Below are 22,326 nucleotides of genomic sequence, written 5' to 3' on the forward strand. Positions count from 1 at the left end.
ACGGGCTCGGGTGACGTTTCAGCGTCCCTGCACAGCCCCGCGTCATCCTTCTCCACACGTTTATCCCCTTTGAAGAACGCCGCCGCGCCAAGCTTGCCAGCGGCGCCCGCCCGCGGCCTGCACGGCCACCAACGTGAGGGCTCCGCGAGGGCGCCAGCAGCGGGGCCCGGCGGGGGGCGGCCCCGCCGCTCTCTCCGGCGCGATGCGGGCTCCCCCTCCCGAGGCGCCGCGGCCTCGCTCCGTCGAGCCGAGCCCCGGCCGCCCGCCCGGGCACGGCTCTGCGGGTCCCCTTCAGGCGGCCACCGCTGTCCGAGGGGGCCGCGGGGCAGAGCCGGCGGCGCCATCCCGCCTGCCCTGGATGGGTTTGGCTCCCGCCGTCCCGCGGGCAGGTGCCCGTCGTGGGACGTGGACGGGGACCGGCGCCCCGCGGGAGCCAGCCGCGGTTCGGCCGTAACCCCCCGCCCCTCGGGGGCACGGCGCTGCCGCCCCGGCCGGGGGAGGGAGCCGGGCGGCGCTGGGCGGCGGCACCGCATGCGCACCAAGCCAGGTGCCTGCCGGCTTGCGAGGAGCCGGCAGCATCGCACGGAGCGCGGCTCCCTCATGGTGCTGTCTCAGGCCGGCGAGGCTGCCGCTGTCCCGGCTGGGACAGACAAGGAGCTGGAGGCGCCGCCGGGGCTGGAGGACGATGCGGGCACGGGGCAGCCCTGCCTGCACCCGGCGGCACCGGGCATGGAGGCGGTGGGCGCCGAAGAGTGCCGCGTTTGCGGCTGCTGCTCGGGCTCGCCCTGGCCGCGCTGTTGCGGGGCACCCGGTGAGGAGGGCGGCAGGGGCAGGGGCTGGGGCTGGTGGCAAGGGGGCAGCGTCCTCCTGGCGGGGCTGCCCGCCCGCGGAGTGACATTGCCGCCGGGACGGAGGAAGAGGAAGCGGCCCCGGGGGCCCCGGCTCGCACCGCACCGCACCTGGCAGCCGGCGGGGGCGCGGGGCGAGCGCCTTCGGCCTCACCCTCTTCTTCCTCTCCCCGCTGCCTGCCGCTCCGGGGCGGCCACAGGTGTTGGGGTTCGCTTCTTCTTGTGAAGTGAGGCTGGTTTGGGGTGGATCCAAGCTGCAAGGGTCAGCTTGCAGCGCTGTGCATGTTTTGAGAAGGCGCATCGCTGCCTTCCTGAAAGTAACGGGGAGGGACTCTGCTTACAGCTGTGACTTCCCTGGTAATTCCTACCATACTTTTGTGTGACTGTATTCTTCTTCACTTTGTCAGTCTCTCACTTTACTGTGTTATTTTGAATTGATGAAGCCATAGCTTTAGTGCAAGATGTACAACAACATGTTTTTCTAGGCTCAATGTGGCTGCCTTTTAAAACATAAATGCTAGCTTAAAATAACTTTAAGTCACCTGAAGTACTTAAACATACTTATTTTTTAAGCAACTATGTTGGGGAATAGTTCCTATTAAATATGGACTATAATTAATTTTCCAGTAGAAAATGTATAGAATGGCAATTCTTGTTAAACGGGGAGCTATGGAGAGGCCAGAAGAGATGGCAGACCAGTGAAGTTTACATTAGTACTGAGGCAAAGCTTGGAAAAAACAATATTTGAAACCCCAAGAAACTTGCAGTTAATTTGCGAAAGAACTTTTTTTGTGTGTAATCAGTCTAGCAAAATGTTGAGTCAATGGGTGAACTTTATGAGTCATGCCTGTCTGCATGACCGTGGTTAGTTCATAGGCAGGCTGTTGTGCCCATGGTGCTTTCCTGTGGTCTGAGAGAACTGTTCTGGTCCTTCTTATGTGAAGAACAGATAACCTTCTCCTGGCTTTCCTGAAGGTCAGGGAGAAACAAGTTCTCACTGACTTCTTTTCCCATGGCCTATCATGCCTCTGCTACCGCTCTTAAGTTTGCATGTATGTAAGAGGTGGTTTGATTTTTTTTTTCTCAATATATATTTTTCAAGTATAAAAGATGTTGGAAAGCATGGCATTAAAATGCAAAGAGAATTTGCACAGATGATTGCGTGCAGTGGGAGGCATTTGACTAGGACTTGAAACAGGAGTGGAAGATCGTTTGAAAGCTTTATTCATGGACATAGCCAAGGAATGAAACTGAAAGGCCAAGTCTAAAATCTATAGCCACTCAGAAGAGAGGATGGGTACTACTTGAAACTTTTTCAGACAGCAACACTTTTAACAAAAAGTGTGAGTGCTTGAGTGTCTTGATGGCATGGGATTAGCATTTGGAGGCCTATCATTCTGCGGGATGGGAATGTTATCTTAACCACACTTTGTCTTAGGACATGTTTTGAAACAAGTACTTTAGAACTGCAGTTCTTGTTTTTGGTGGAGGAACTTGCACCATTTTATTTTTAAAAGGAAATAAAACTCTCTCATTGTGTTGAACATATGCTTTGGCAATATGAAACAATGGTTTAAATTCTAGTATTACAAGATGTCCTTTCTGGTAGGTTAGGTGTATTGGGCAGCTTACAGAAATTAATTCCTTTTGGTTTTTCTTTTAATCCAAAGCTTAATTCTGGGTGTAAGATCCTTTTAGCTTGCTTTGCTGTAATTTGACTGGTTTTCCATTTCAACACTTCCATTATTTAGATTGGCTTCATTCTGTAGTAATCAGGCAAGCTATCGTGCCTGAAATAAGATAATAGCTCTGTTTGTGCTGTGTTCTCCTGTAAGCCAGCCTGCATTTGGATTTCCCATTTTGCTCATTGGCCAGTTTGATTCCCCTTGCTTTAATATTAGCGACTTTGTTGATTTTGTATTTCTTTTGCATGACTGCATGGATTAGGACATTATGTAATTCACTAACGTTTTTTAAATCTGCTCTGTGTGATGGTTGGTAGACGTCCATGACCTGTGTTAGTGGCAATTTTAATAGTTCCTTTTATGTGAGTGACTGTTGCTAAATAGAAATATTTCTATCTAGTAGAAACTGCCATTCATTTTCAGCTGTTGTGTGGCTATATTTCTTGAAAAGTAGGCCTTCTGCCTATTTTAAATCCTGTTTGCTGTTGTAAAGCCTGGGTCTTTAGAGCTGTTAAAGCAGGAACCAATGCTGTACCGAATTGTCAGCCCACAGTTACAGCTCTGAGGCAGTAAGAAAAAGGCCCTTAGTCTTGAGAGCTGATCTCAGGATCAAAATGGTTTGTGACAAGTTCTGTTAATTAACAAACAAAACAAAACAAAACAAAAAACAACCTTCAAAACCATATGTAGTTGCTAAGCAACTCACAGCAGTGCCCTGCTGATAATGCTTCAAGGGATCCGCGAGGCTCTGTGGCTGCTGCGCTGTGTGCTATGAGGCATCCTTTTATCAAAACACCGCTTTGTGGATGTGGAGTTCACTGTTATCTTTAGAGGGTGTTGTAGAAGAAAGGGCAACCCCCGGTATTTTAAGCAGACACAAAGAAAAAATATAGTGAGGTAACATCCTGCTCTGATCTCGAGAGAGGTTCTTTTCCATGGCTTTCACCTCTGAGTTTGGTGGCAGGACTGTTCCTCTTATGCAGCAAGTAATATTGGGGGAGGAAAAAAATATATCTGGTTTCTTTGGAGACAGCATTGAGGTCAGCAGAGGCTCACTCTCTCTGTTTGCTTTCACTTTTTATATTTTCTTTTTATAGTAGAGGGTGGAGAAGATGGGTGGAACGAGGAAGAGTATGTCACTGAAGTGAAGTAGGCCTGAAGCAAGCTTGAATAGAAGCCATTAGACTTAGGAACTGCTTCAGGAGGAGTAAGTCTGATAGATAAGTGTAATCAAAGGTGAAGCTAAGGTCTTCATGGAAGTTTTATAGTTACCAGTACTTTGTAGGAGGCCAAAGGTGTTTTAAAGCTAAGCACCTTCATTTCTTCCAGTTTAAAATGCTTGATATTTATTTGAATAAAATACTTATATAATATCTTGCTGAAAGAATCTAAAACTCATGTAGTTCTAGATCAAATTTAGGGTCATCTAGCTGTAAAATACATGTGAGGTATAACAGAAGTGTGGTTCTTTATGCAGTTTTTACCTGTACGTGTATGTGAGAAAGGAAACTGAATTGTTGCTTAGGAACCTTAATTCACTTATTCAATAATCCAGTAATGCCCTGATAATGAGTTTTGGTATTTCATAATCTGACCATGGCCCATTTTGCAGTCAGTTTTATTTAGTGACCATGGGCGGTAGTCAGAATCGCACAACTAGTCCTGTAATGGATATCCCAAAGTGCAGTCATGCCTCAAAGAAACCTGCTAACTGACATACAACTATGAGAAATGTAGGAATAGTTTTGCATCCAAAGTGTTTTATCTTTTATCTCCAGTTTTAAGGAAAAAAGGGCTGTGGTGATTAGTGAAACATACTTTCAAGGTAGGTCTGGTAAATAAATGTGGTATTTGCGTTTGTTTCTTTTGCTTACCTCTGTGTACTGCAAGAATGGCTACAAATGTACACAGCACTATGGTATGTAAAGACATCTAAAACAAATCCACTGATAGCTGGACAGATCAGTACTAACTGGAGTTTTATCTGTTGCAGGAACAAAGAAGAAAGCTGCCTGTCCAGGACTTGGTCTTTTTTATACCTTACTGTCTGCCTTCCTTTTCTCAGTGGCCTCTTTATTCCTTAAAAAGATAGAAGATGTACATTCAGTGGAAGTGAGTGCATTTCGATGCATTTTCCAAATGGCATTTGTTCTTCCTGGTTTAATATACTACAAGTAAGTGTAGAAAAAATATAAAGTTATTTATTAAAAGTAGATATTGGAACTATCACTCAATAATTTGGATCTTAAATCAGATTGTGATATTATTGTTAATCTGACTTTGTATGCCTAACTGTGTTGTTTTGGATTAATTGATAATTTCTTATTTCAATTCAGAAAACTGAAAATCTTTCACTCCCTGAAATGTAGAAATTAATTCATGGAAGACCAATACATCTAATGTAAACTCTGTAGAAGTGTTGTTAAAAATAGGAGATAGTTTGTTGATAATTTTGGGGTTATTTGCAAGCACAAAATTAATACTAGAATAGGTTCCTGACATTAAATGTGATTGGCATGTGGTGGTGGAAATAAACGGCTCCGTGATCAAACGTTTAAGTGTTTTGATGTTTGAGATACGTCCCTCATTTGGGAACTTTTGTACAATAATGTCATTGGCTTGCTTATATCATGACCAACGTCTGTTTATATTTTAATGTGACACTCTTGTTTTTCTTAATTTTCAGAACAGGGTTTTTGGGACCAAAAGGTAAAAGAATTTTTCTTTTCTTCCGAGGACTCCTTGGCTCTAGTGCAATGATTCTTCTCTACTATGCTTTCCAAGTAATGCCTCTAGCTGATGCCACAGTTATAACTTTTAGCAGTCCTGTTTTTACATCGTTGCTGGCATGGATCTTTCTCAAAGAGAAATACAGTATTTGGGATCTTCTGTTTACCCTCTTCACAATCACTGGAGTGGTTCTTATTGCCAGACCACCATTTCTGTTTGGGTCGAACGTTACGGGGATTGAAGGAAGTTACGCAGATCATCTTAAAGGAACTATTGCAGCAATTGCAAGCACAGTGTCATCAGCTTCAACTTTTGTTATACTCAGAAAGGTGGGAAAATCTGTGCATTATTTTTTGTCAATTTGGTATTACGCAGTCATTGGTTTAATTGGATGTGTTATAGCATTGTTTGTTATGAATGAATGGCGTTTACCATATTGTGGTAAAGACAGAGTTTTTCTAATATTGATAGGCTTATTAGGATTAGGGGGTCAGATATTTCTCACAAAAGCATTACAGATAGAGAAAGCTGGACCCGTAGCCATAATGAAAACAATGGATGTGGTGTTTGCTTTTATTTTACAGATTCTTTTTCTCAATCATCTACCAACTTGGTGGACTGTGGGTGGTGCTCTTTGCGTAGTAGCTAGTAGTTCTGGAACTGCCATTCGTAAGTGGCGGCAAAGCTCAAAAAAAGCTAAACAAAATGAAATCTAACTACACAGACACTGTTTCATTACAGAAATGAGCAATCTTGAAATATATAAAATATTTATTTCTATTTATTTTAAATATTTCATGAAACTATAGTATCAAACTATACCTGATAAAAGTTGATTTTTTAAAAACAAAAAAGAAAATGCTTTAACAACTGATTAGGTATATGCTTTTTTTCTTATATTTAGGCATGCAAATATATGAAGTAGGAAGATATTTAAAGGTTGCTTGCTTTCCATCTAAACTGGACAACAGTAGCTGGACTTTTATTTTCCTAAACTTCATGTACCTACTTCTCTACTTTTTAGATCCTTTCTCTACTCTGAGCTGTGAAAATAGAATTCTCCAAAGCTTATTTGGTACTATCCTGTGCTTGATTACCAGAGGGATTGCAATGCAAAGAAGTTAGAAGGAAATAAAGAATTTTAATCCTAAAAACAGTCAACTTTTTTAGAACAGATAAAGCTTGCACTCTTACAAGCTTTGTAATTTATTTTCACAAAACAGAAACCAAATATGTAGGGATTTATTTAACGTAATTCTAAAAGAACAAAGGATATTTCATCTTTCCAAGTCATGTCAAGGGAAATAATTTTTGATAGTTAATTTTTCAGATTTGCTTACTTTTTAAAAAAGCAAAAACTTTATATGTGCTTTACAGACAATGAGACAATGTAATCCCTCTCTTTTAATATAATGTTCTCAGTAAATATGACTGTAGTTGCTGTAGTCTCAGGAGAGACAACAGTTAGCTATATACCACTGGTAAATTAGTAATTTCTTGTGGTATGGAATGTTATGCTGTAGCTGCACTTTTCTTTATTCTATGCAAAAGATTATATTTTTTGGATATTTAATATAGGTTATTTTAAATGCTACTTAAGACTGATTTGTTTAAATTATTCTGTACAAAATTCTTTATGAGACCAAGTTTGTTTTCTTGGCCTTCATAAAGTTAGCAAATGCTTTAATGTAAATACTCCTGTTTCATGAGAGTTTACAAGAGAATGCAGACAAATTGAGGTCTCACAGAAAATGCAGATTCGCCAAGGTTGTAGCAAAGGTTTTATAGAACAGGTTTGTGGAGAGTTTAGTTTGGTGGGAGGGTGGAGCTATGTATATGCATCTGACGCATGCTGTAACAGGCAGTGCTAGCGGGTAGCTTCAGCCCCATTTCTCCAGCTGGCCATTTTAAATCTGCACTTGGTCCTTTCTCTTATGCAGTTTTTCATTTTGATAGCTTTTATCAGGATAGTGACAAATACTAAGGAAAAAAGCTTGTTATTGATCTCAATGTCCCTCCTGTTTGAGAAGGAATACATGTTTAGTGTAAGGTAGGGGTGTTTTCCCAAATGAATTCTTGTGTATTTTTGAGTCATGTTTCAGTAGTCCTTAAATAAAAATTTAAGTTGTATCTTTATATGATCCTTTGCATCACAAGGCGTTCCAGATATTTATTTATGCACTTCCATGTCTTCTAAAGGAGCATGTTGTAGCCAATAAACAATTGCATCCTGCAGAGCAGTTCTGGGAGAGTTGAGTCCTGAAGAAGTGGAATGTGTATGGTACTTTGGGATGTATTTAGATAAGAGGAGCTATCTTTGTGCAAGATTCTGTACTTAAACCAACACCCTGAATCTACATATGTTTATGGACACAAGCAGATTCCATCCTCGTGATCAAATCAGTTTCTGTGTATGGCTGTCTGATCTCTGTTTCTCCTGACAGCTGAAGTTCAGCTACTCCTGACGTGGTCAGGAATAGTATGAAACTTGCTTTCACATCTCTTTAAAACATGGTCTAATAATAAAACTTCCAGTTTAGCCCTCATTTTACTTAATACTTGAAATTGTAGACTGGGATTCTTTCTTCTGCTGCTCAGCCATCACTGCCATTGAGTAACACCTTTCAAGGGAGGAACAGAAAATAGACTGCATTTTTTTTACTGCTTCACTTCATGTTTATATACATGTGTTTATACATTAACACTCATAAAGGTGCAGTTCCAAAGCAGTTTGGATTGATGTAAATTTGAGTTGTCAGCTAGTCTTGGTTCCTCCCATTGGTTTGGTGGTTATGTGGTAAGCTGCTTCAGCTGAGTAACTTTTTTGTAGGGTTGTTGCAGAGAGCAAAACCAGAGTGTCCTGAAGTTGATCATTATGTCAAAACACCAGGAAGGGGAGTTAGCCAGCAGTTTAAATTGCAGTGTGTGAATGCTACGTTGTCAGTACAGACTAAAATAAGCTTATATTGAAAAATCTTTAGCTCATGTGATTTCAATAGTTACAAATCTTATTTACACATGGTTGAGAACACGCTACTGAAGAAAGGACTATTTTCTTGCACTAGGCATTTATGTAAGTGCAGAAAATAAGCTGACCTAAAGTCAGCAACTTGGCATAGTAATTGGTAATTCTTTTTCTTGAGTTGGTAGCCCTGAATAGAATGAAATTATGCAAAAGGCCAAGGATTTTTCTTTTTTTGTAATTGAAGGTTTGGTGTTTTTTACAATGCCTAGTAAGATGGTCAAATTCTCTTCTTCCCTTCCCTGCCCCAAGCTTGCTGTTTGAGAATCTGAAATGAAATTGGCTGAGCCTTTATTATTTCAGACCAGTTTTCTTATTTTTCCTTTCCTCTGATGCGTTTTTTTCCCCCAGTTTTCATACAGCAAGTTCCTCAGGGTCAAATGTTACTTTTTTCTAAGCTTTATGTCAGAAATATATTACTAATATTCATCACCTCTGTCTTATGATCTTTACAGTATTTATGTTCGATAAACGTGCTTTCCTAATAGGAAGCTTTTCCTTTGTAATATGATGGAATATTGTTGCATTGTAACTGCTGTTCTATAAAGTTACTCTGGAATTACAACTTAATTAATTCAACATACTGATTTCAGTGGATCTTGAATATAGAAATAAGTAATTACCGGTTGTTTTGCACATAAACACAGTGTTAAAAGATTTAGTTGTTACTGATTAATCACAAGCATGTTTTTATGCTCTTTACTATGCAAATCACTGTAATCATCTATTGTCTTCAGTGAGACTTTACAGCCTTAAAGCCTTATGTACCTGACTCTTACACAAAGCTGGTATCTGAAAAAGCTGTGTATTGTCACTGTGCAGCAGCCAGTTTCAGGTTAAGCTGGTTGTCAAGGTATGCTCTAAAAGCCCTCAAGGTATTTGTACACTAAGAATATGACACGTTCATTGTGTGGACAAGTGCATTAAAATGGATTTCTTGCATTTGTCAAACACCAGACATGAAGCAACCTCAGCATAACAGCATTGGTGAAATAACTAATTCAATGTGCTATCTTTCTTCTGAAACTAGGCTATTTTCCCATTCCAAAAGCTGTTCTAAGGTGGATCTTCCTGTATTTGGTAACAATAAGATGGGTAACACATATTTGACCATCATTTAGTATGAAAACACTGCTACCCCGCTAATTTTCTCTTCCTTGAAGAGCTCTGTTCAGGAGCTGTCTCTTGGTGGAAAGCTTATTTCTAAAGAGACAGTGTCCTAAAAAGTTATTTCCTTGCTAATTGGCAGTGATCAGCCATGAAGAATCTGTTTTCCAGTTCTCTGTTAACCAGTGTAGGCTCATTTGTCATCAATTCCACAAGGACAGTAGAAGCACGATCTCTGCCTATGTGTGTATTCAGGGTTCATAATGCTGACAGATGTGCAGCACTGATTTGAGTAGGACTTTGTAGTTACCAATAGAATGTTTTCGTGGTCATAACTGCCTGTCCATCCAAAGAAAAGTTGTGGCTTTATGTTCCTGCAGATGCAGGTAACTTTGGGACAAAACATACATCTTTCTATAAATCAGTGATGGTAGCACTTCTGTGTATCAGAATGAGCAATTTCATATTTTATGTGAACTGTCATTTGACAAAAATGAGGTATAAATACCCTCAGCATTAATTAACAGATTTTTACTGTGTCCTATATATTGTTAAATATATGTTAAATGATATGTTTTGTAGAATTTACTGGCTTTGTTATGTAGTACTATATTTTTATAGATACTTCTTACATATCAAAATGTCAAGAATATTTTCATACGAGATTTATATTCATCATTGCTAATAAAATGAACTTGAATTAATCTCTGGCTTTGCATTGATTAGTAGAACATACTTGAACGTAGTGATCATAAAAGCTTTGTGAAAGAATTGTTAATGAAGGAGTCCTTATTAAATATGAACATATGCCTCAAATCTTGCTACTACTTCTTAGCATGCTGTGTCACTGTTAATGCCTTAAAAACAAACTGTGGGCAGAAAGAAGCTCCATCAGCTTTCTCCATACGGTAATATCTTAACTGGAAAAACTGGCATGGGTGGGTCAGTGAAGTTGTATTTTCCAGTGTTCAAGTGGCAGTTTATTTTTTTCTTCCTCTGTATGCATCTTGATTTGAATTCAAGTCTTGTCCCTACCATCAAGTGGTAATACTTAATTCATCCCAGTACTTCCCATTATCTACTATTTCAATAATTAACTTCTCACCAAGGAGGAAAAAGCAGAAGAAAAAATGATTATCTCGTTTGCAAAATTGCCACCATTGTTAAACATGACAAAAGGATTGTAGTTTTTTTTTTGTGTTTTTTTTTTTTTTTTTTTTTTTTTTCATTTTTATTCTAACAGATTCCTCCTACAATAGCGTCTGGTTGTGTAAGAGCAGAAGATAGCAGAAGTACACAAGGGCATTTGCCTGCCTGAGAGTTTTGTCCATGTAATGAATCTTTATTTCTGTATGTCACTTGACATTGCAGAGGGGAAAATAGAAGAGGGAAGACAAGTTCCATAATGCAGAATTACTAGTAGTAATTCTCTGTCCAGCCAGCACCCTCTTCTTCACTATATATACACAAAATTATACACTGCAAGATGACTTGACACCATTTGTTTCTTGGGCTGTAAAGGAACAGCAGTGGTCTTCCACGAGGGCTTACTGTAGCAGGTGTAAGCAGAAGACTGCTTGTGAAAGAATTTTGTAGAGAAGCTCTGCAATTTTATCTTGGAAATTCTGTAGGCTTCGGGGGTCAATTTATATATATATATATATATATATATATACACACACATATATATACACTATATAGAAATTCAAGATTCAAGGGAAAGAGGAAAAAGAGTTTTCAATAAACAACATTTTAAACCCTCCATATTTTATTTGCAATCTGATAGTCACGTATCCCATTAAGTCATTAGGGCTATTATGAAATACTAAGACTTTTACAGCAAGACTCTTAAAACAAAATTCTAGAATTATGTCTACACATTCCATGAGAAAGGATCCCAGTTATTACTTGGAAAACAAACTTGGCTGAAGTTACAAAATATTTAAGAGGGTAACTCAGGTGTCTCTTTGTAGATCAAATAAAGCATTCTTAGAAGCGTTAGAAGGAGGTTATACAATATACAGATTGACCATTGAAATAGGTTCCAGTTGATTCTTCTGTTTTCTCAATTAACTTTGTATTGAATTTTATTTTCTGACACTGTGGAGTAAAGTTCCTATGTTATTCTGTAAAGTAGGAGTAATTTCTGGGAGGGATAATAAGAAACTACTATGTCATCTGAGCTTAAATATTGAGCAAAGGGAAAGAGAAATTTCTGCTATTGCACTGCTGGTATAAAGTGATTCTGGGCTCTGTGTGAAAGGCAGTTGGAAAGAAAACTCGTGTTTTCTGGCCTGTAAGTATCAAGTTAATTTTTCCTGGGTACTGTGGCTGTTCTGTCAGTAGGTGGGGCTCTATTTCTTAATTTATTCTTTAGCACCTAAGATTAAATCATGTTAAAAACTCAAACCTACAATTTTAGACAATAAAAGTTTCCATGCAGTGTGATGTACACAATGTTAAGTAAATATCATTACTAATACTGGATTTTTCTGAGTATTGTACTATTTGTATATCTAGAATATGTCTTAAGTGTTCTTAAAAAAAGGAGAGTAGGGGACAAGTACATTCTCCCACTGAAATTCTTTAGGAGTAATGTTTGATGGGTTCATCTGAGTTTAGAATAATTCTAGTTTTGCATGAAAGTAGAGCAGGTATGCTGTCTGAGCAGTTGACAAGCATGTTGTACCTACTGCCCTGTTTTTCTTCTGTTTAGGGGGGTTGCAGAAACATTGCCTGTTTGGCCATGACTTTTACTGGGGGGACAGGGACAGGGAGTGACACCTACGAGGTTCCCAAGCAGGTTCTCCAGTGTGGGTGCTCAGGCAGAGTATGTGCATCTCTTTGCTCCTAATCTCCAGGGCCCCACTGCCAAACGTTTCTGATGTCAGGGATCTCCAGGAGCTGCTACACTGATAGCTCTGGCACGGGAGGATAGACAGGACCAGGTCTGCTGGACGAGTCTTGTTGTCAGACCCACTGATCGAATGGAAAAGTCAGGCAAGCTTCTGAGCACAGCAGCACAATGCTTGAAGCATAGTTGACTTCAGGAGCAATTGTTCCAACTTCAACTTAATTAAAGGCAGGGAAATATTAGGAAGAGAGGAGGCGATACATTTAACTGCTCTGAGCTAGGAAAAATACTCGTCAATCTGCTTTCCATTGAAAGGTTAGCTGGAGGATTTTTTGCTGGGGTTAGCTGGCACTAGTAGGTGTTCTATTTAATAGGAAGTGCTGTAAAGTTTTGGGGAAGCTAAGGAACGTTAAAGGAGAGATTTTTTTTAATATAACTTGGAAAGGTTATGTGGCAAATCCCTTTTCTTTCATATAAAGTGCAGTGTGAGTCAGATACTAATGTTTATTTTATACTTTCCATTTGTAATTTATTTCATAAACCAAATGTTTCTTTACATTACTGTGTAAGCTGTTCAGCCACTATCACGTTCTGATCAGGAAGTGGAAGAAAAAGTAGTATACTTTTCAAAAGTAATCCTGATTGTGTGCTGCTTTTGCTCTACCAGAAATATTTTATGCCAACCAGTGCCTTGTAATAGATGTATTCAATTTCTTCATTAAACATATTTATATGGTGTGAATGAGACTCTGCTTTCTGCTATTTGTAGTAATGTATGTAGGAAGTCCATATGAAAACACTTAGCCGATGTTCTTCACTCTTGCCATATGGCAAAACATTTCTTCATTATTAAAAACGGGGAACGACAAAGAAATGCTACAATCCAAAATCTCCTGTGGGAGGGTTACAAATAGCAAGGTAGGCTTTCCTGTCCCAGAAGCCTGGTTTGCTCATGTTGTTCATCTTGCTATTCTGCTTCCCTTGCAGAAACCACACAGTTGTATTTCCCCTGCAATTCATTAGTTCTTAATCTGAAATAAAAAACAGGTAGCTGATTGCAATTTATGATGTTACGAACGCAGTTAGGCTATGTTGTATTTTTAGGGAAGGCGGGTGTGAAATTAACTTTTTTTTTTTTTTTTAAAGATAAGGAAACTGTAGGAATTAAGGATTAACCATATTTCCTGCATCAACAGAACTGTCAAATATTAATGCAAGTTTCTATTGCACATCATTTTGACAGACACACCTTTAGAGAACAGCCTGCTCTGTCTCATCTTCACTAGGAAGGGTTGTGGGGAGAAAGAAGGGAAAGGAAAAGTCAGGGAAAATCTTTGTTCTTTCAGTGGCAGCTCTCTGTAGCAAAGCCCTCGTGATGAGCTCTGTCTGTCTCACTGGGTACAGATTTAGGGAAGAAAAGGAACAGTTTGTTCTCTTCTGATTATATAAGAATACCCTTGACAGTGTGTTGCTTACTTCAGATTACAACTCTTATCCCAGGATTAGAATGGAAGAAAATAAAAAAGCTAGTGTTAAACACTTTTTTTTTTTTTCTTTAATACGCCTTTCTTGAAACCTGGAAACCTTGGTTTCTAGGCAGTGGGTGTTATTTTATGTTAGCCTGTAACATTCTAGACGTCATAGTTTTGCTCAACAAACTTGTACACTGTTTTCCTCGAGGGGAATATTCTTGGCAATTTGATTTAGCTCTTTCAAATTTTCTAGAGGACACTTGTCTTTCCAAGTTCTGTGCTTCCACAGACATTTTGTAATGTTTTTCTAATGTGCCTTTAGTCTCCTGTTATTGGATATTTAGAGCTTCATTTCAGGATTGAAAGCACTTTTCTACAGTCTTTGTTGATCAATTTTTGAGAGAAAACAGATGTCCTCTTTCATATGTACACTTAAAAATATCTTCCAGATAGGTAATTAAAGAAAAATCATTGTCCACATTTAATTTCCCTCATTTAAGTCTTGGTGTATTAGGAACTTCTTGACAGAGGCATGCAGAATTAAGCTGCATTTTTTAACATGCAGCCTAGTTCTTCTCTTGAAGTAAAGGGATCTTTTTAGACCCCCTGAATTTTATAGAGATCATACCATGCTTTCATACAACTTCCTCTAAAGTACGCTGGCCGCCTACAGCTTCTGAGCTGTGCTCACTGTTATCTGTCAGAGGTGAAAGTGAGGGCAAGGTTTTGTGTCCTCCAGGGAAAGGGAGAATTGTGTGTGCAGAGTTTTCAGGGTTCTAAAGCTGCTGGTGTAGTCCTGAGCTTGTGTTTAGTTTTATTCTTTGCTTAATGTCTTTACCTGTCAATTTTGGTTTTGCAACTTTCGTGGTAATTTCATGTGCATGTATATTTATGTGTTACCATGCTTTGAGGAATTTTTGGCCAGATTGTTCAGGATTTTCAGTATTAGTTGTCTAATAACAGCATGTATATATTTTCTTAGCCATAGCATATGATTCAAGATGTAATTAGTGCCCCAGTATTACAGTGTAAGAACATGTCCATAAAACACAGTGTATGGCTGTTTTGATGAAAGGAAATTTGGAGATATTGCTTTTATAAACCTGAAAGCTGCAGAGCAGATGTGGAAGAATTACTGCAAGGAATCTCAGCTGGCATATAAAACAGAAGCTGAAGTTTATTTTATTTTTATTATAGAAGAAAGAACACTTTACAAAGGTTCTGTTCTATTTAAGATTACACAGATCTGAGTTGTTCAGGACTAGCTATGAAATTACGTGCACTGATGTGGCACTTAATGGAACAAGGCAACTTTTTTTTTTTTTTCTTTAAATAGTTAGTACAAGAAGTTCACACATTGATTGAAAAATGCATATTTTTAGAATTTACAGTAATTTTAATAATGTTCCCCATCCATCAAGAAGAATGTAATAGATATTGAAAAGTTCATGTCCTTTTTTAATTCTGCAAGAAATGAGCAGAATAGTAATTACACTTTTTGCAGTCTGACTGTCTGGCTACGTTGATGGAAAGTCCTGGTCATACATACTCATTTCTGAATAACCATTAAGTTAACCACAAGTACTCCCATACTTTCACATTTTCAACACCTAATCAGCCAACCTGAATTTGTAGAAAACAGTATTATTTACTTGTCTTTTATTGATCTCAGTAAAACATTGAAGTGCCAACCAGGATAAAACATGGGTTTTATGGCAGTGCTGAAAGATTTTTCTCTCTTTATTTTCTTTTTCAACAAATTAATAATTGTAATGCTACACTAGAATTGCAGAAAAGTGTGAAGTGCTTTTCATGTCCTTTCAGAACAATTTGGGCAGTTAATGGACTTACTTGCTTTTCATAAATCTAAATTTAGAGCAATATGATTGTTACTTTTTATTCTATTGTTAGCACTTCTAAAAAAATGGTATGGTGAAACCAAATCAACAAATAATAGGTTTCCACATGCATCTTTTATACCTCTAAGTACCCAAGAAATTGCAATGAACTTATGCACCAATCAACTGCTGCAGGTGGTGTCACTGTGTTGCTGGGGCAGTCACAGCTGCAGGAACTTAATCTAAAAAGTGGATTGCTTAAGTGTAACATCACAGAAAGTAGTCTTCCATCGCTGATGGAGAAGACAGATACCACCTGTCAGATGTTTATTTTGTCCAGAGTTCCCATGTGCTAGCAAATGCCAACCAAAGCTGCCACAAAAACCAACAACCAAGAAATAATTGGTTGCACATTGGGCTATCTCAATAGTCCAATCCTATGCTTTCTCAGTAAAATTGATACAGTTTTATTTTTGCCAAGCTGCAATAAACTAACTGCTTAAATACATGTTTTGAATCTACCTCAGTTTGATTGTTTTTAAGGAGAAAAACAATAGCAATGCCTTCTCACTCAGGAGCTACACTGGAAAAAGACACATGAGGGGCTGGGCTCCTCAAGTGCTGCATCGTGCACGCAAACCCGCCTTGGTTTCCTGAGCACCATGTGTGTTATGCTCTGGGTTTGGAAGCTCTCCATGCATGACAAAATGGGGGATTCCAAAATGCAGAGTGATGAGGGGGAAACTGGCTAGCATTAGGCGAACTCCATGTAAAATGGAGTTTCCAAGTCGCACGGTGGAGACTGAGGACTCAGCTTACCTCACGAAGGGCTCCCTCACTTTCAACTCCCCTTTATTTGTAATTAATTCCTTACAAATTTACTTTCTTTTACTTCCTTTTGTCCTCTTCAGACACTTTTGTCAACATCCATACATATCCCCGTGTTTGTAATGCCTCTTTTTCTAGAATATTAGTTCCCCCAAAGCTTTGTGTGCTCATATTCCTGAACACACCTGCTTTCTCAATGTAATGGCAGTGTTAGCAGTCATTCAGCCAACCAGGGCATTAGTAGCAGATCAAAGTGCCTTACACATAGGGTCATTCAGAAAGTGTAAAGTGCCTTCTTGAAAGTACTGAACTCAGGTAGGAGAATATGATAAATATGAAGCAAACACATGATGAAGACATTCAGAGTATGGATTTTCAGAAAAATGCTTTGCACCAGATTGAACAGCCAAACCTGCCAGTTATTTTTATTTAAACTCTATCCTAATTCATAAAAATGATACAAAAGCTTGTTAAGATAACTCTGGTACATTTAGACTTTATTGCATAATACTTATTGTCCCAGCCTCAATATTAGAACAGGTTATGCAAAGCTCTGCCTTGATGTTTACTTTCAGGATATGACAAGCTCTCACTACGTTGTGTACATCAAAATTATATAGAGCTTTGATCCATCCTGTGGACTTTGAATGACTGCATTTCCAGCAATCTGAGTTATTGGAGAGGTGGAAGGAACATATATTTATATGTTATATATATATGTACATACACACACATACACATGTAACATCTATCTATCATGACTAGAGTTGGGTAATGCCCACGTTAGTGCTGTGGAACAGTTATCAGTTTCTGTGAGACACACTTTCATTTTGATATTACTAATTTCAAGAAGGTCGTGTATTATACACGTGTCAAATACCCTATTTTGATGTGAAGATTGCATAGTGTTAGCAAATAGGAATTGCTTTTTTCAAGTATTCAAATTTATAAAGGATTTCTCTTAGTCGTGAGCTGATAAAGTTTCATTTACAGGCATGTCCTTTAAGAACAGCTGGAGAAGAAACAGACACAAAATGTTTGATAACATTGAACTTTGTGTGTATGTACAATAAATACATAACTGTGGCCTTATTTAGCTGTAGTATGGGCAAGTTTTCTGTAGCACAAAAAACAAGTTATGCTAGTGATGTATAGTATCAGATAACACAATTAAGTCCTATGAGAACAACAGCCTATTGGAAAAGGCAACAAAACTCCTGGCAGTTTACAGAATTCCATCCCCATTTCCTCCATGTTATTAATCATTAAATTTCTATACGTGCATGGATCTGTATCTGTGCAAAGGAACAAGTTTGGGGAAATTTCAAAGGAAAACACTACAAGATTTTGAGATATACTTTTTACATAGTGGGCACTTTGAATAATCCAATATGAAGTAGCTGAACATTAAGAAGAGCAGAAGTACTAACTCTGAATTTTTAAACTAATTTTAAAAAATATTTTATAGCTTTAACAGTTCTGGCTGGTTACATAAGCAAATTGTTGCATTGGTTCTTGAATTCGCTCTAATATACACTATGGCAGGTTGCCAATAAAGGATCTGAATACTAAATTGGCCTTGTAGACTGGTTGTTGTTTAGACATGGGCATTAAAGAAAATGGTTTTATAATAGAGATTTTATAATTTATTATATGAATAACATATTGTCCTGGCTGCTTGTTTAAAGTGATGACAGAGCACTGGCAAGTTAGCTCACTTGTTGGTTTCTGACAAATCCCTGCATACAATAATGATTTTGTATCCAAAGTAAAGGCATAATTAGGAGTTGTTAAAAGAACTGCCTTCTGTTAAAACTCCTTTGAAATTGTAAATCAGGAGGAAAAAGCCTAAAAATAAAATAATGTTCAACAGGATTAGTCAGGTGAACTTGAACAGTAAATGGGATTGCACAAAGATAGATGAATCTCGTTAGCTTTGACAAATCAGGCTTTATTGTTTGGATGCTCAGGACAATAGTCCATCCTGGTTGAAACATGCAATTTCATTCAAGAAACAACACATTTTATAATTACTAACTTATCAAAGACTTTCCTGTGCACTTGAGAAACTTTAAATCTGAGACTGTACGAGGAAGCAATAAAGCAACCATCTCAATACTGAAGATTTTCATTATGGCTGTATAATTTGGCCTGGAATGTCAGTGTTGATTACTTACTACTGCAATATTGCCAATTTTTATATACTATTTTTGACCCCCAAGTTCTCATAGATTAATCCATTCATCAATATGAATTTTATATCTTTTGTTTTTAGGAAAGATTTACAGAAAATTATGATGTAATGCCTTTATTCATTTGGTAGCGTTAATACTTTGACTTCCATTGTTTACAGCACGCCCTGAACTGTAATATGAAGTAAAGCCAAGTTGTTCCTCTGGTGTCTAAAAGACTTGTATTCTAGTACAATTTCTAGCTTTAAAAATAAAAATAATGAAATAATGGTGTAGCAAAAATTCATACTGAAAATAGATCTAAGTTGTATGGTGAGTATACAGCTGAGGCATAAAAGACCTTGTTAATTGGATCTGTGTCAGGAGTTACTCCGCTGAAATATGAAAATTGTCAGATTAAAACCTATATAGCCCCCCCCAAAGCCATAATACAATGATTCCATATTTATATATTCCATATTTATATGTTCCATATTTAAATTTATATTTATATTCAATATTCCATATTTTTATATATTTATCCTTATCAGAAATACTTTTTCTTAGTGATATGTGAAAACAATGCTGATTTTCTTTCAAATTTACTTCAAAATATTTTGTAGCTCTTCCAAATATTAATTGCAAGACAAATTCACTAATGATTCAAAAGTCAAGCAGCTAATGTAAATTCTACATTAAGCATTTCATCATATTAGTGATTTTAAGAAGTTATTTATTTTATCATTTTTATTTCTTCTTCCTAATTGAAATGTCAAAAATTTTCAAGCATGGTCATTCGGCTTTCAGGATGACCTCTGTGGCAGCTGCTGTTTATAACAGTCAGCTGGGCAAATCAAACCTCACATCACGTAAAGGGACACCAAGTCTTTAATATAGTCGCAAAGCCCCTGAAACATAAGAAACCTCCAGTCCAGAGTTAATCTTTTAAAATCAGTTCCTGAGATTCAAACGTTTTGTCTTCCATATGTTTATTATATTGAATCAGCAAAGTAATGACACAGATTTTGATTATTTGTCTAGCAAGCACAATAAAATAATTTCAGTATCAGGCATTTACTGAAATAATTGCTGTTTTAGAGGAAACTGTCGTTCCATAAAGACTTTTCTGCTGGGGCAGAGTCACCATCTGCTGAAGACAGAGTTGTGCTTTGCAGAGAGTTGGGCTGCCCTGCCAGAGCCGTCTTTGCTGTATTTCTGCTGCCTCTGCCCATGTAGACTGAACCATTGGGCTGAAAGAAGCGAGAAATTCACTACAGATAAGGCCTGTGTCTTCCTTCCTAAGAAAAAATGCCTATCCATTAGTAAATCACTGATTTTTTTGCTGTACTGAAACCAGAGTGCAGTTAAGAAGACAGTCCTTATTTTCATGTGTTTCTAATTTTCTTTTAGAATTTGTTTGCATGAGCCTGTGTGCGTGCTTTTCTGCAGTCCTAGCTGAAGGGTAAATTTTGGAGCTAAGCCCGAGGAAAAACCTTTGGGCTTTTTTTTTTTTTTTTTTTTTTTTTTAAATTAAAAGCATATTTTACATGTTTTATGTAATTTGTTAAATAAATTGTTTGAAAATATTGTTACAAAATACCGTGATTAAAGACAAAATACCCCTTTATACATCAGGTTTTAGGCAAGTGAAGTTGAGCTCAGAATGTGCACACACAATAAAAAAAATAACCAACAGCCAGGTATTCTTGAGCACTGATCCTAGCACTGTAGCTGCTTTTCCTTCTGGATGTTGCAAAAATTGCCTGAGTAAGCTTGCACAGCTTTGGTTTCCCCCTCTGTGTAATGCAAATAATACTTACCATCTTGCAGGGATGTGTAGAATTTAATGTTTATGCATCACTTGAAGTTGAATTAATTTTTTTTAACTCTGACTCCAAAAACATGATGGGTTACTTGTTAAGAGCTAAAAGACATACCAATATTTTCTGGAAGTCCTGTATTTTTCTCTAGCTATTAATATTCTGTAGAACCCTAGATCAATAAAACATTATATCTGAATCTCCACCTTGAGCATATGTGTTTGCTTTTTGTCACTGGTGGATCTAGCAGCACGGTAAAACGGAAGTGTTGTCTTTCTGCATTGTCAGGCCAGATAGAGAAGTGTGATGAGTGACAGCTACTTCTCATGAAGAGCTGGGGAAGTCGTGTACAGTGAGAGAAAAAGGAAAAATGAAGCATTCTTAAAGCACTTTATGCTTGGTCAAGAAATTTAAAAAGAAACCATGCTCCACAAGTCCATTCTGGTGCACCAAAAAATAGTTTCTTCATCTGTGTAGTGCTGAGGTCACACAGCTCAAAATTCACTCCTGCAAAGCTGGGTCTTCCTAAGGAAATCTGCTTGCAGCACCTTAGAGGACTACATAGTTCATCTGGAATGGAAAGAAGATGGCTTGCCTCAGTCACAGGTGTGCAGTGACTACAGACTCATCTTTCTCATGATTTGTGTATAACTTCTAACTTGGATTCAAAAGAAGAAATCCCATTAAAAACTAAGTAGTTTTTAACTGGCATGCTAAGTTGTTCCACTGGTGTGTGTTTGAAGTTACACAGATGCCTAATCCTTTTGATTATGATCAAAGCATCCTGAGTCAAGGGTATGGTGACTTCTCCAAATTTTCATTCTGTAAAATGTATCACTTTCTTTTCAGTACAGTATACCTTTTATTGGTGGAGTATTGCAAGCTGAGAGAAAGTGCGAACACATTGTGAAGGAAAATTTATATATATATTTTTCCACTGGAATAATGTGATAATAACTTTCCTGCCCTTTTAAAACAACTGGAAAAGCAGAGAGAAACTGGAAAAAGCTTTCATGGAAAGGTTCCTGTTGCCTGTGTGTTTAGAGGATAATTCATTGTCACTGTTGTAGTGTTGAAAATACATTGCATGATCAGTTATTAGTTACTGTGCTTCTGATACTAAAAAATGTAAAGTACACTAGCATATTAGTAATGGACTGTACTCAGGGTTGAAATTCAGTACACTGAAATAATACATGAAAAAAAAACACACATAGATTCTACAGAACATGAATTGGAAAGGATCGACTAGTCCAGTTTTACTTTTTGCAAACTACTGTGTTACAGCATTGCTACGCAGTGAATGGAATCTGGGCCACACTGGAGTCAAGGAGACGGCTGCAATTTTTTGAACGACCCAGATCGTATCCTACTGTATTACAGTACAGAATGATTATTATTACATGTTAATTGGCTGATTTAGTTCAGATTAGCTATGTCTCTTCTCCTGAGCTGTAACTGATTTTGATGTTATGCTGCTAAAAAGATTGAGGTGTTTTGCCATGGTGGACATTTTCTCTTGTTATTCTGATAATCAGAACCTGTAGGCCACTTCATGAACGAAATTGAATAGTAAGCGTAATTTCAGGCAGTGGTGAGTGACTAAATACAATCACACTGTGTCTGGCATGATTTATTAAGAGAAACAATGTAAAGTCTTTGAAAATACATAACTTCCAGAGACTTTCTGTGGTTAATTTCACTGGCTGTTTGACACACTTCTTCAGCAGTTGTGTCACCCTCACACAGCAGTTATGACAAGGAGGTGCAAAGTGTTTCCTGAAGTATCAGAGTACAACATATATCAGTAAATCTGCCTTTCCAGTGTTCAGATTTGTTCTTCCCTTAGAAAACAGTGTGACGAGCTCCTTGCACTGGAAGGGAATGAAGTAAATTAACTGCAAGTTTTACAACCCCGTACTAGGACACAATCTCCACATAACTTAGTTAT

The 22,326-nt window shown here is 38.2% G+C and overlaps 1 protein-coding gene across 1 annotated transcript; it reads left to right on the top strand.

Moving 5' to 3' along the window:
* The first annotated feature begins 239 nt into the window (after positions 1 to 239).
* On the top strand, positions 240 to 10,172 carry SLC35G1 (solute carrier family 35 member G1). Its single transcript, XM_082764398.1, has 3 exons — positions 240 to 811; positions 4,527 to 4,707; positions 5,220 to 10,172. The coding sequence occupies exons 1-3, from the start codon at positions 532 to 534 to the stop codon at positions 5,977 to 5,979; spliced, it is 1,221 nt and encodes a 406-aa protein (XP_082620524.1). The 5' UTR covers positions 240 to 531; the 3' UTR covers positions 5,980 to 10,172.
* Positions 10,173 to 22,326: the final 12,154 nt, after the last annotated feature.

Source organism: Aythya marila, assembly GCF_965140915.1.
Source record: "Aythya marila genome assembly, chromosome: 7".
In the NCBI taxonomy this organism is placed as follows: Eukaryota; Metazoa; Chordata; class Aves; order Anseriformes; family Anatidae; genus Aythya; species Aythya marila.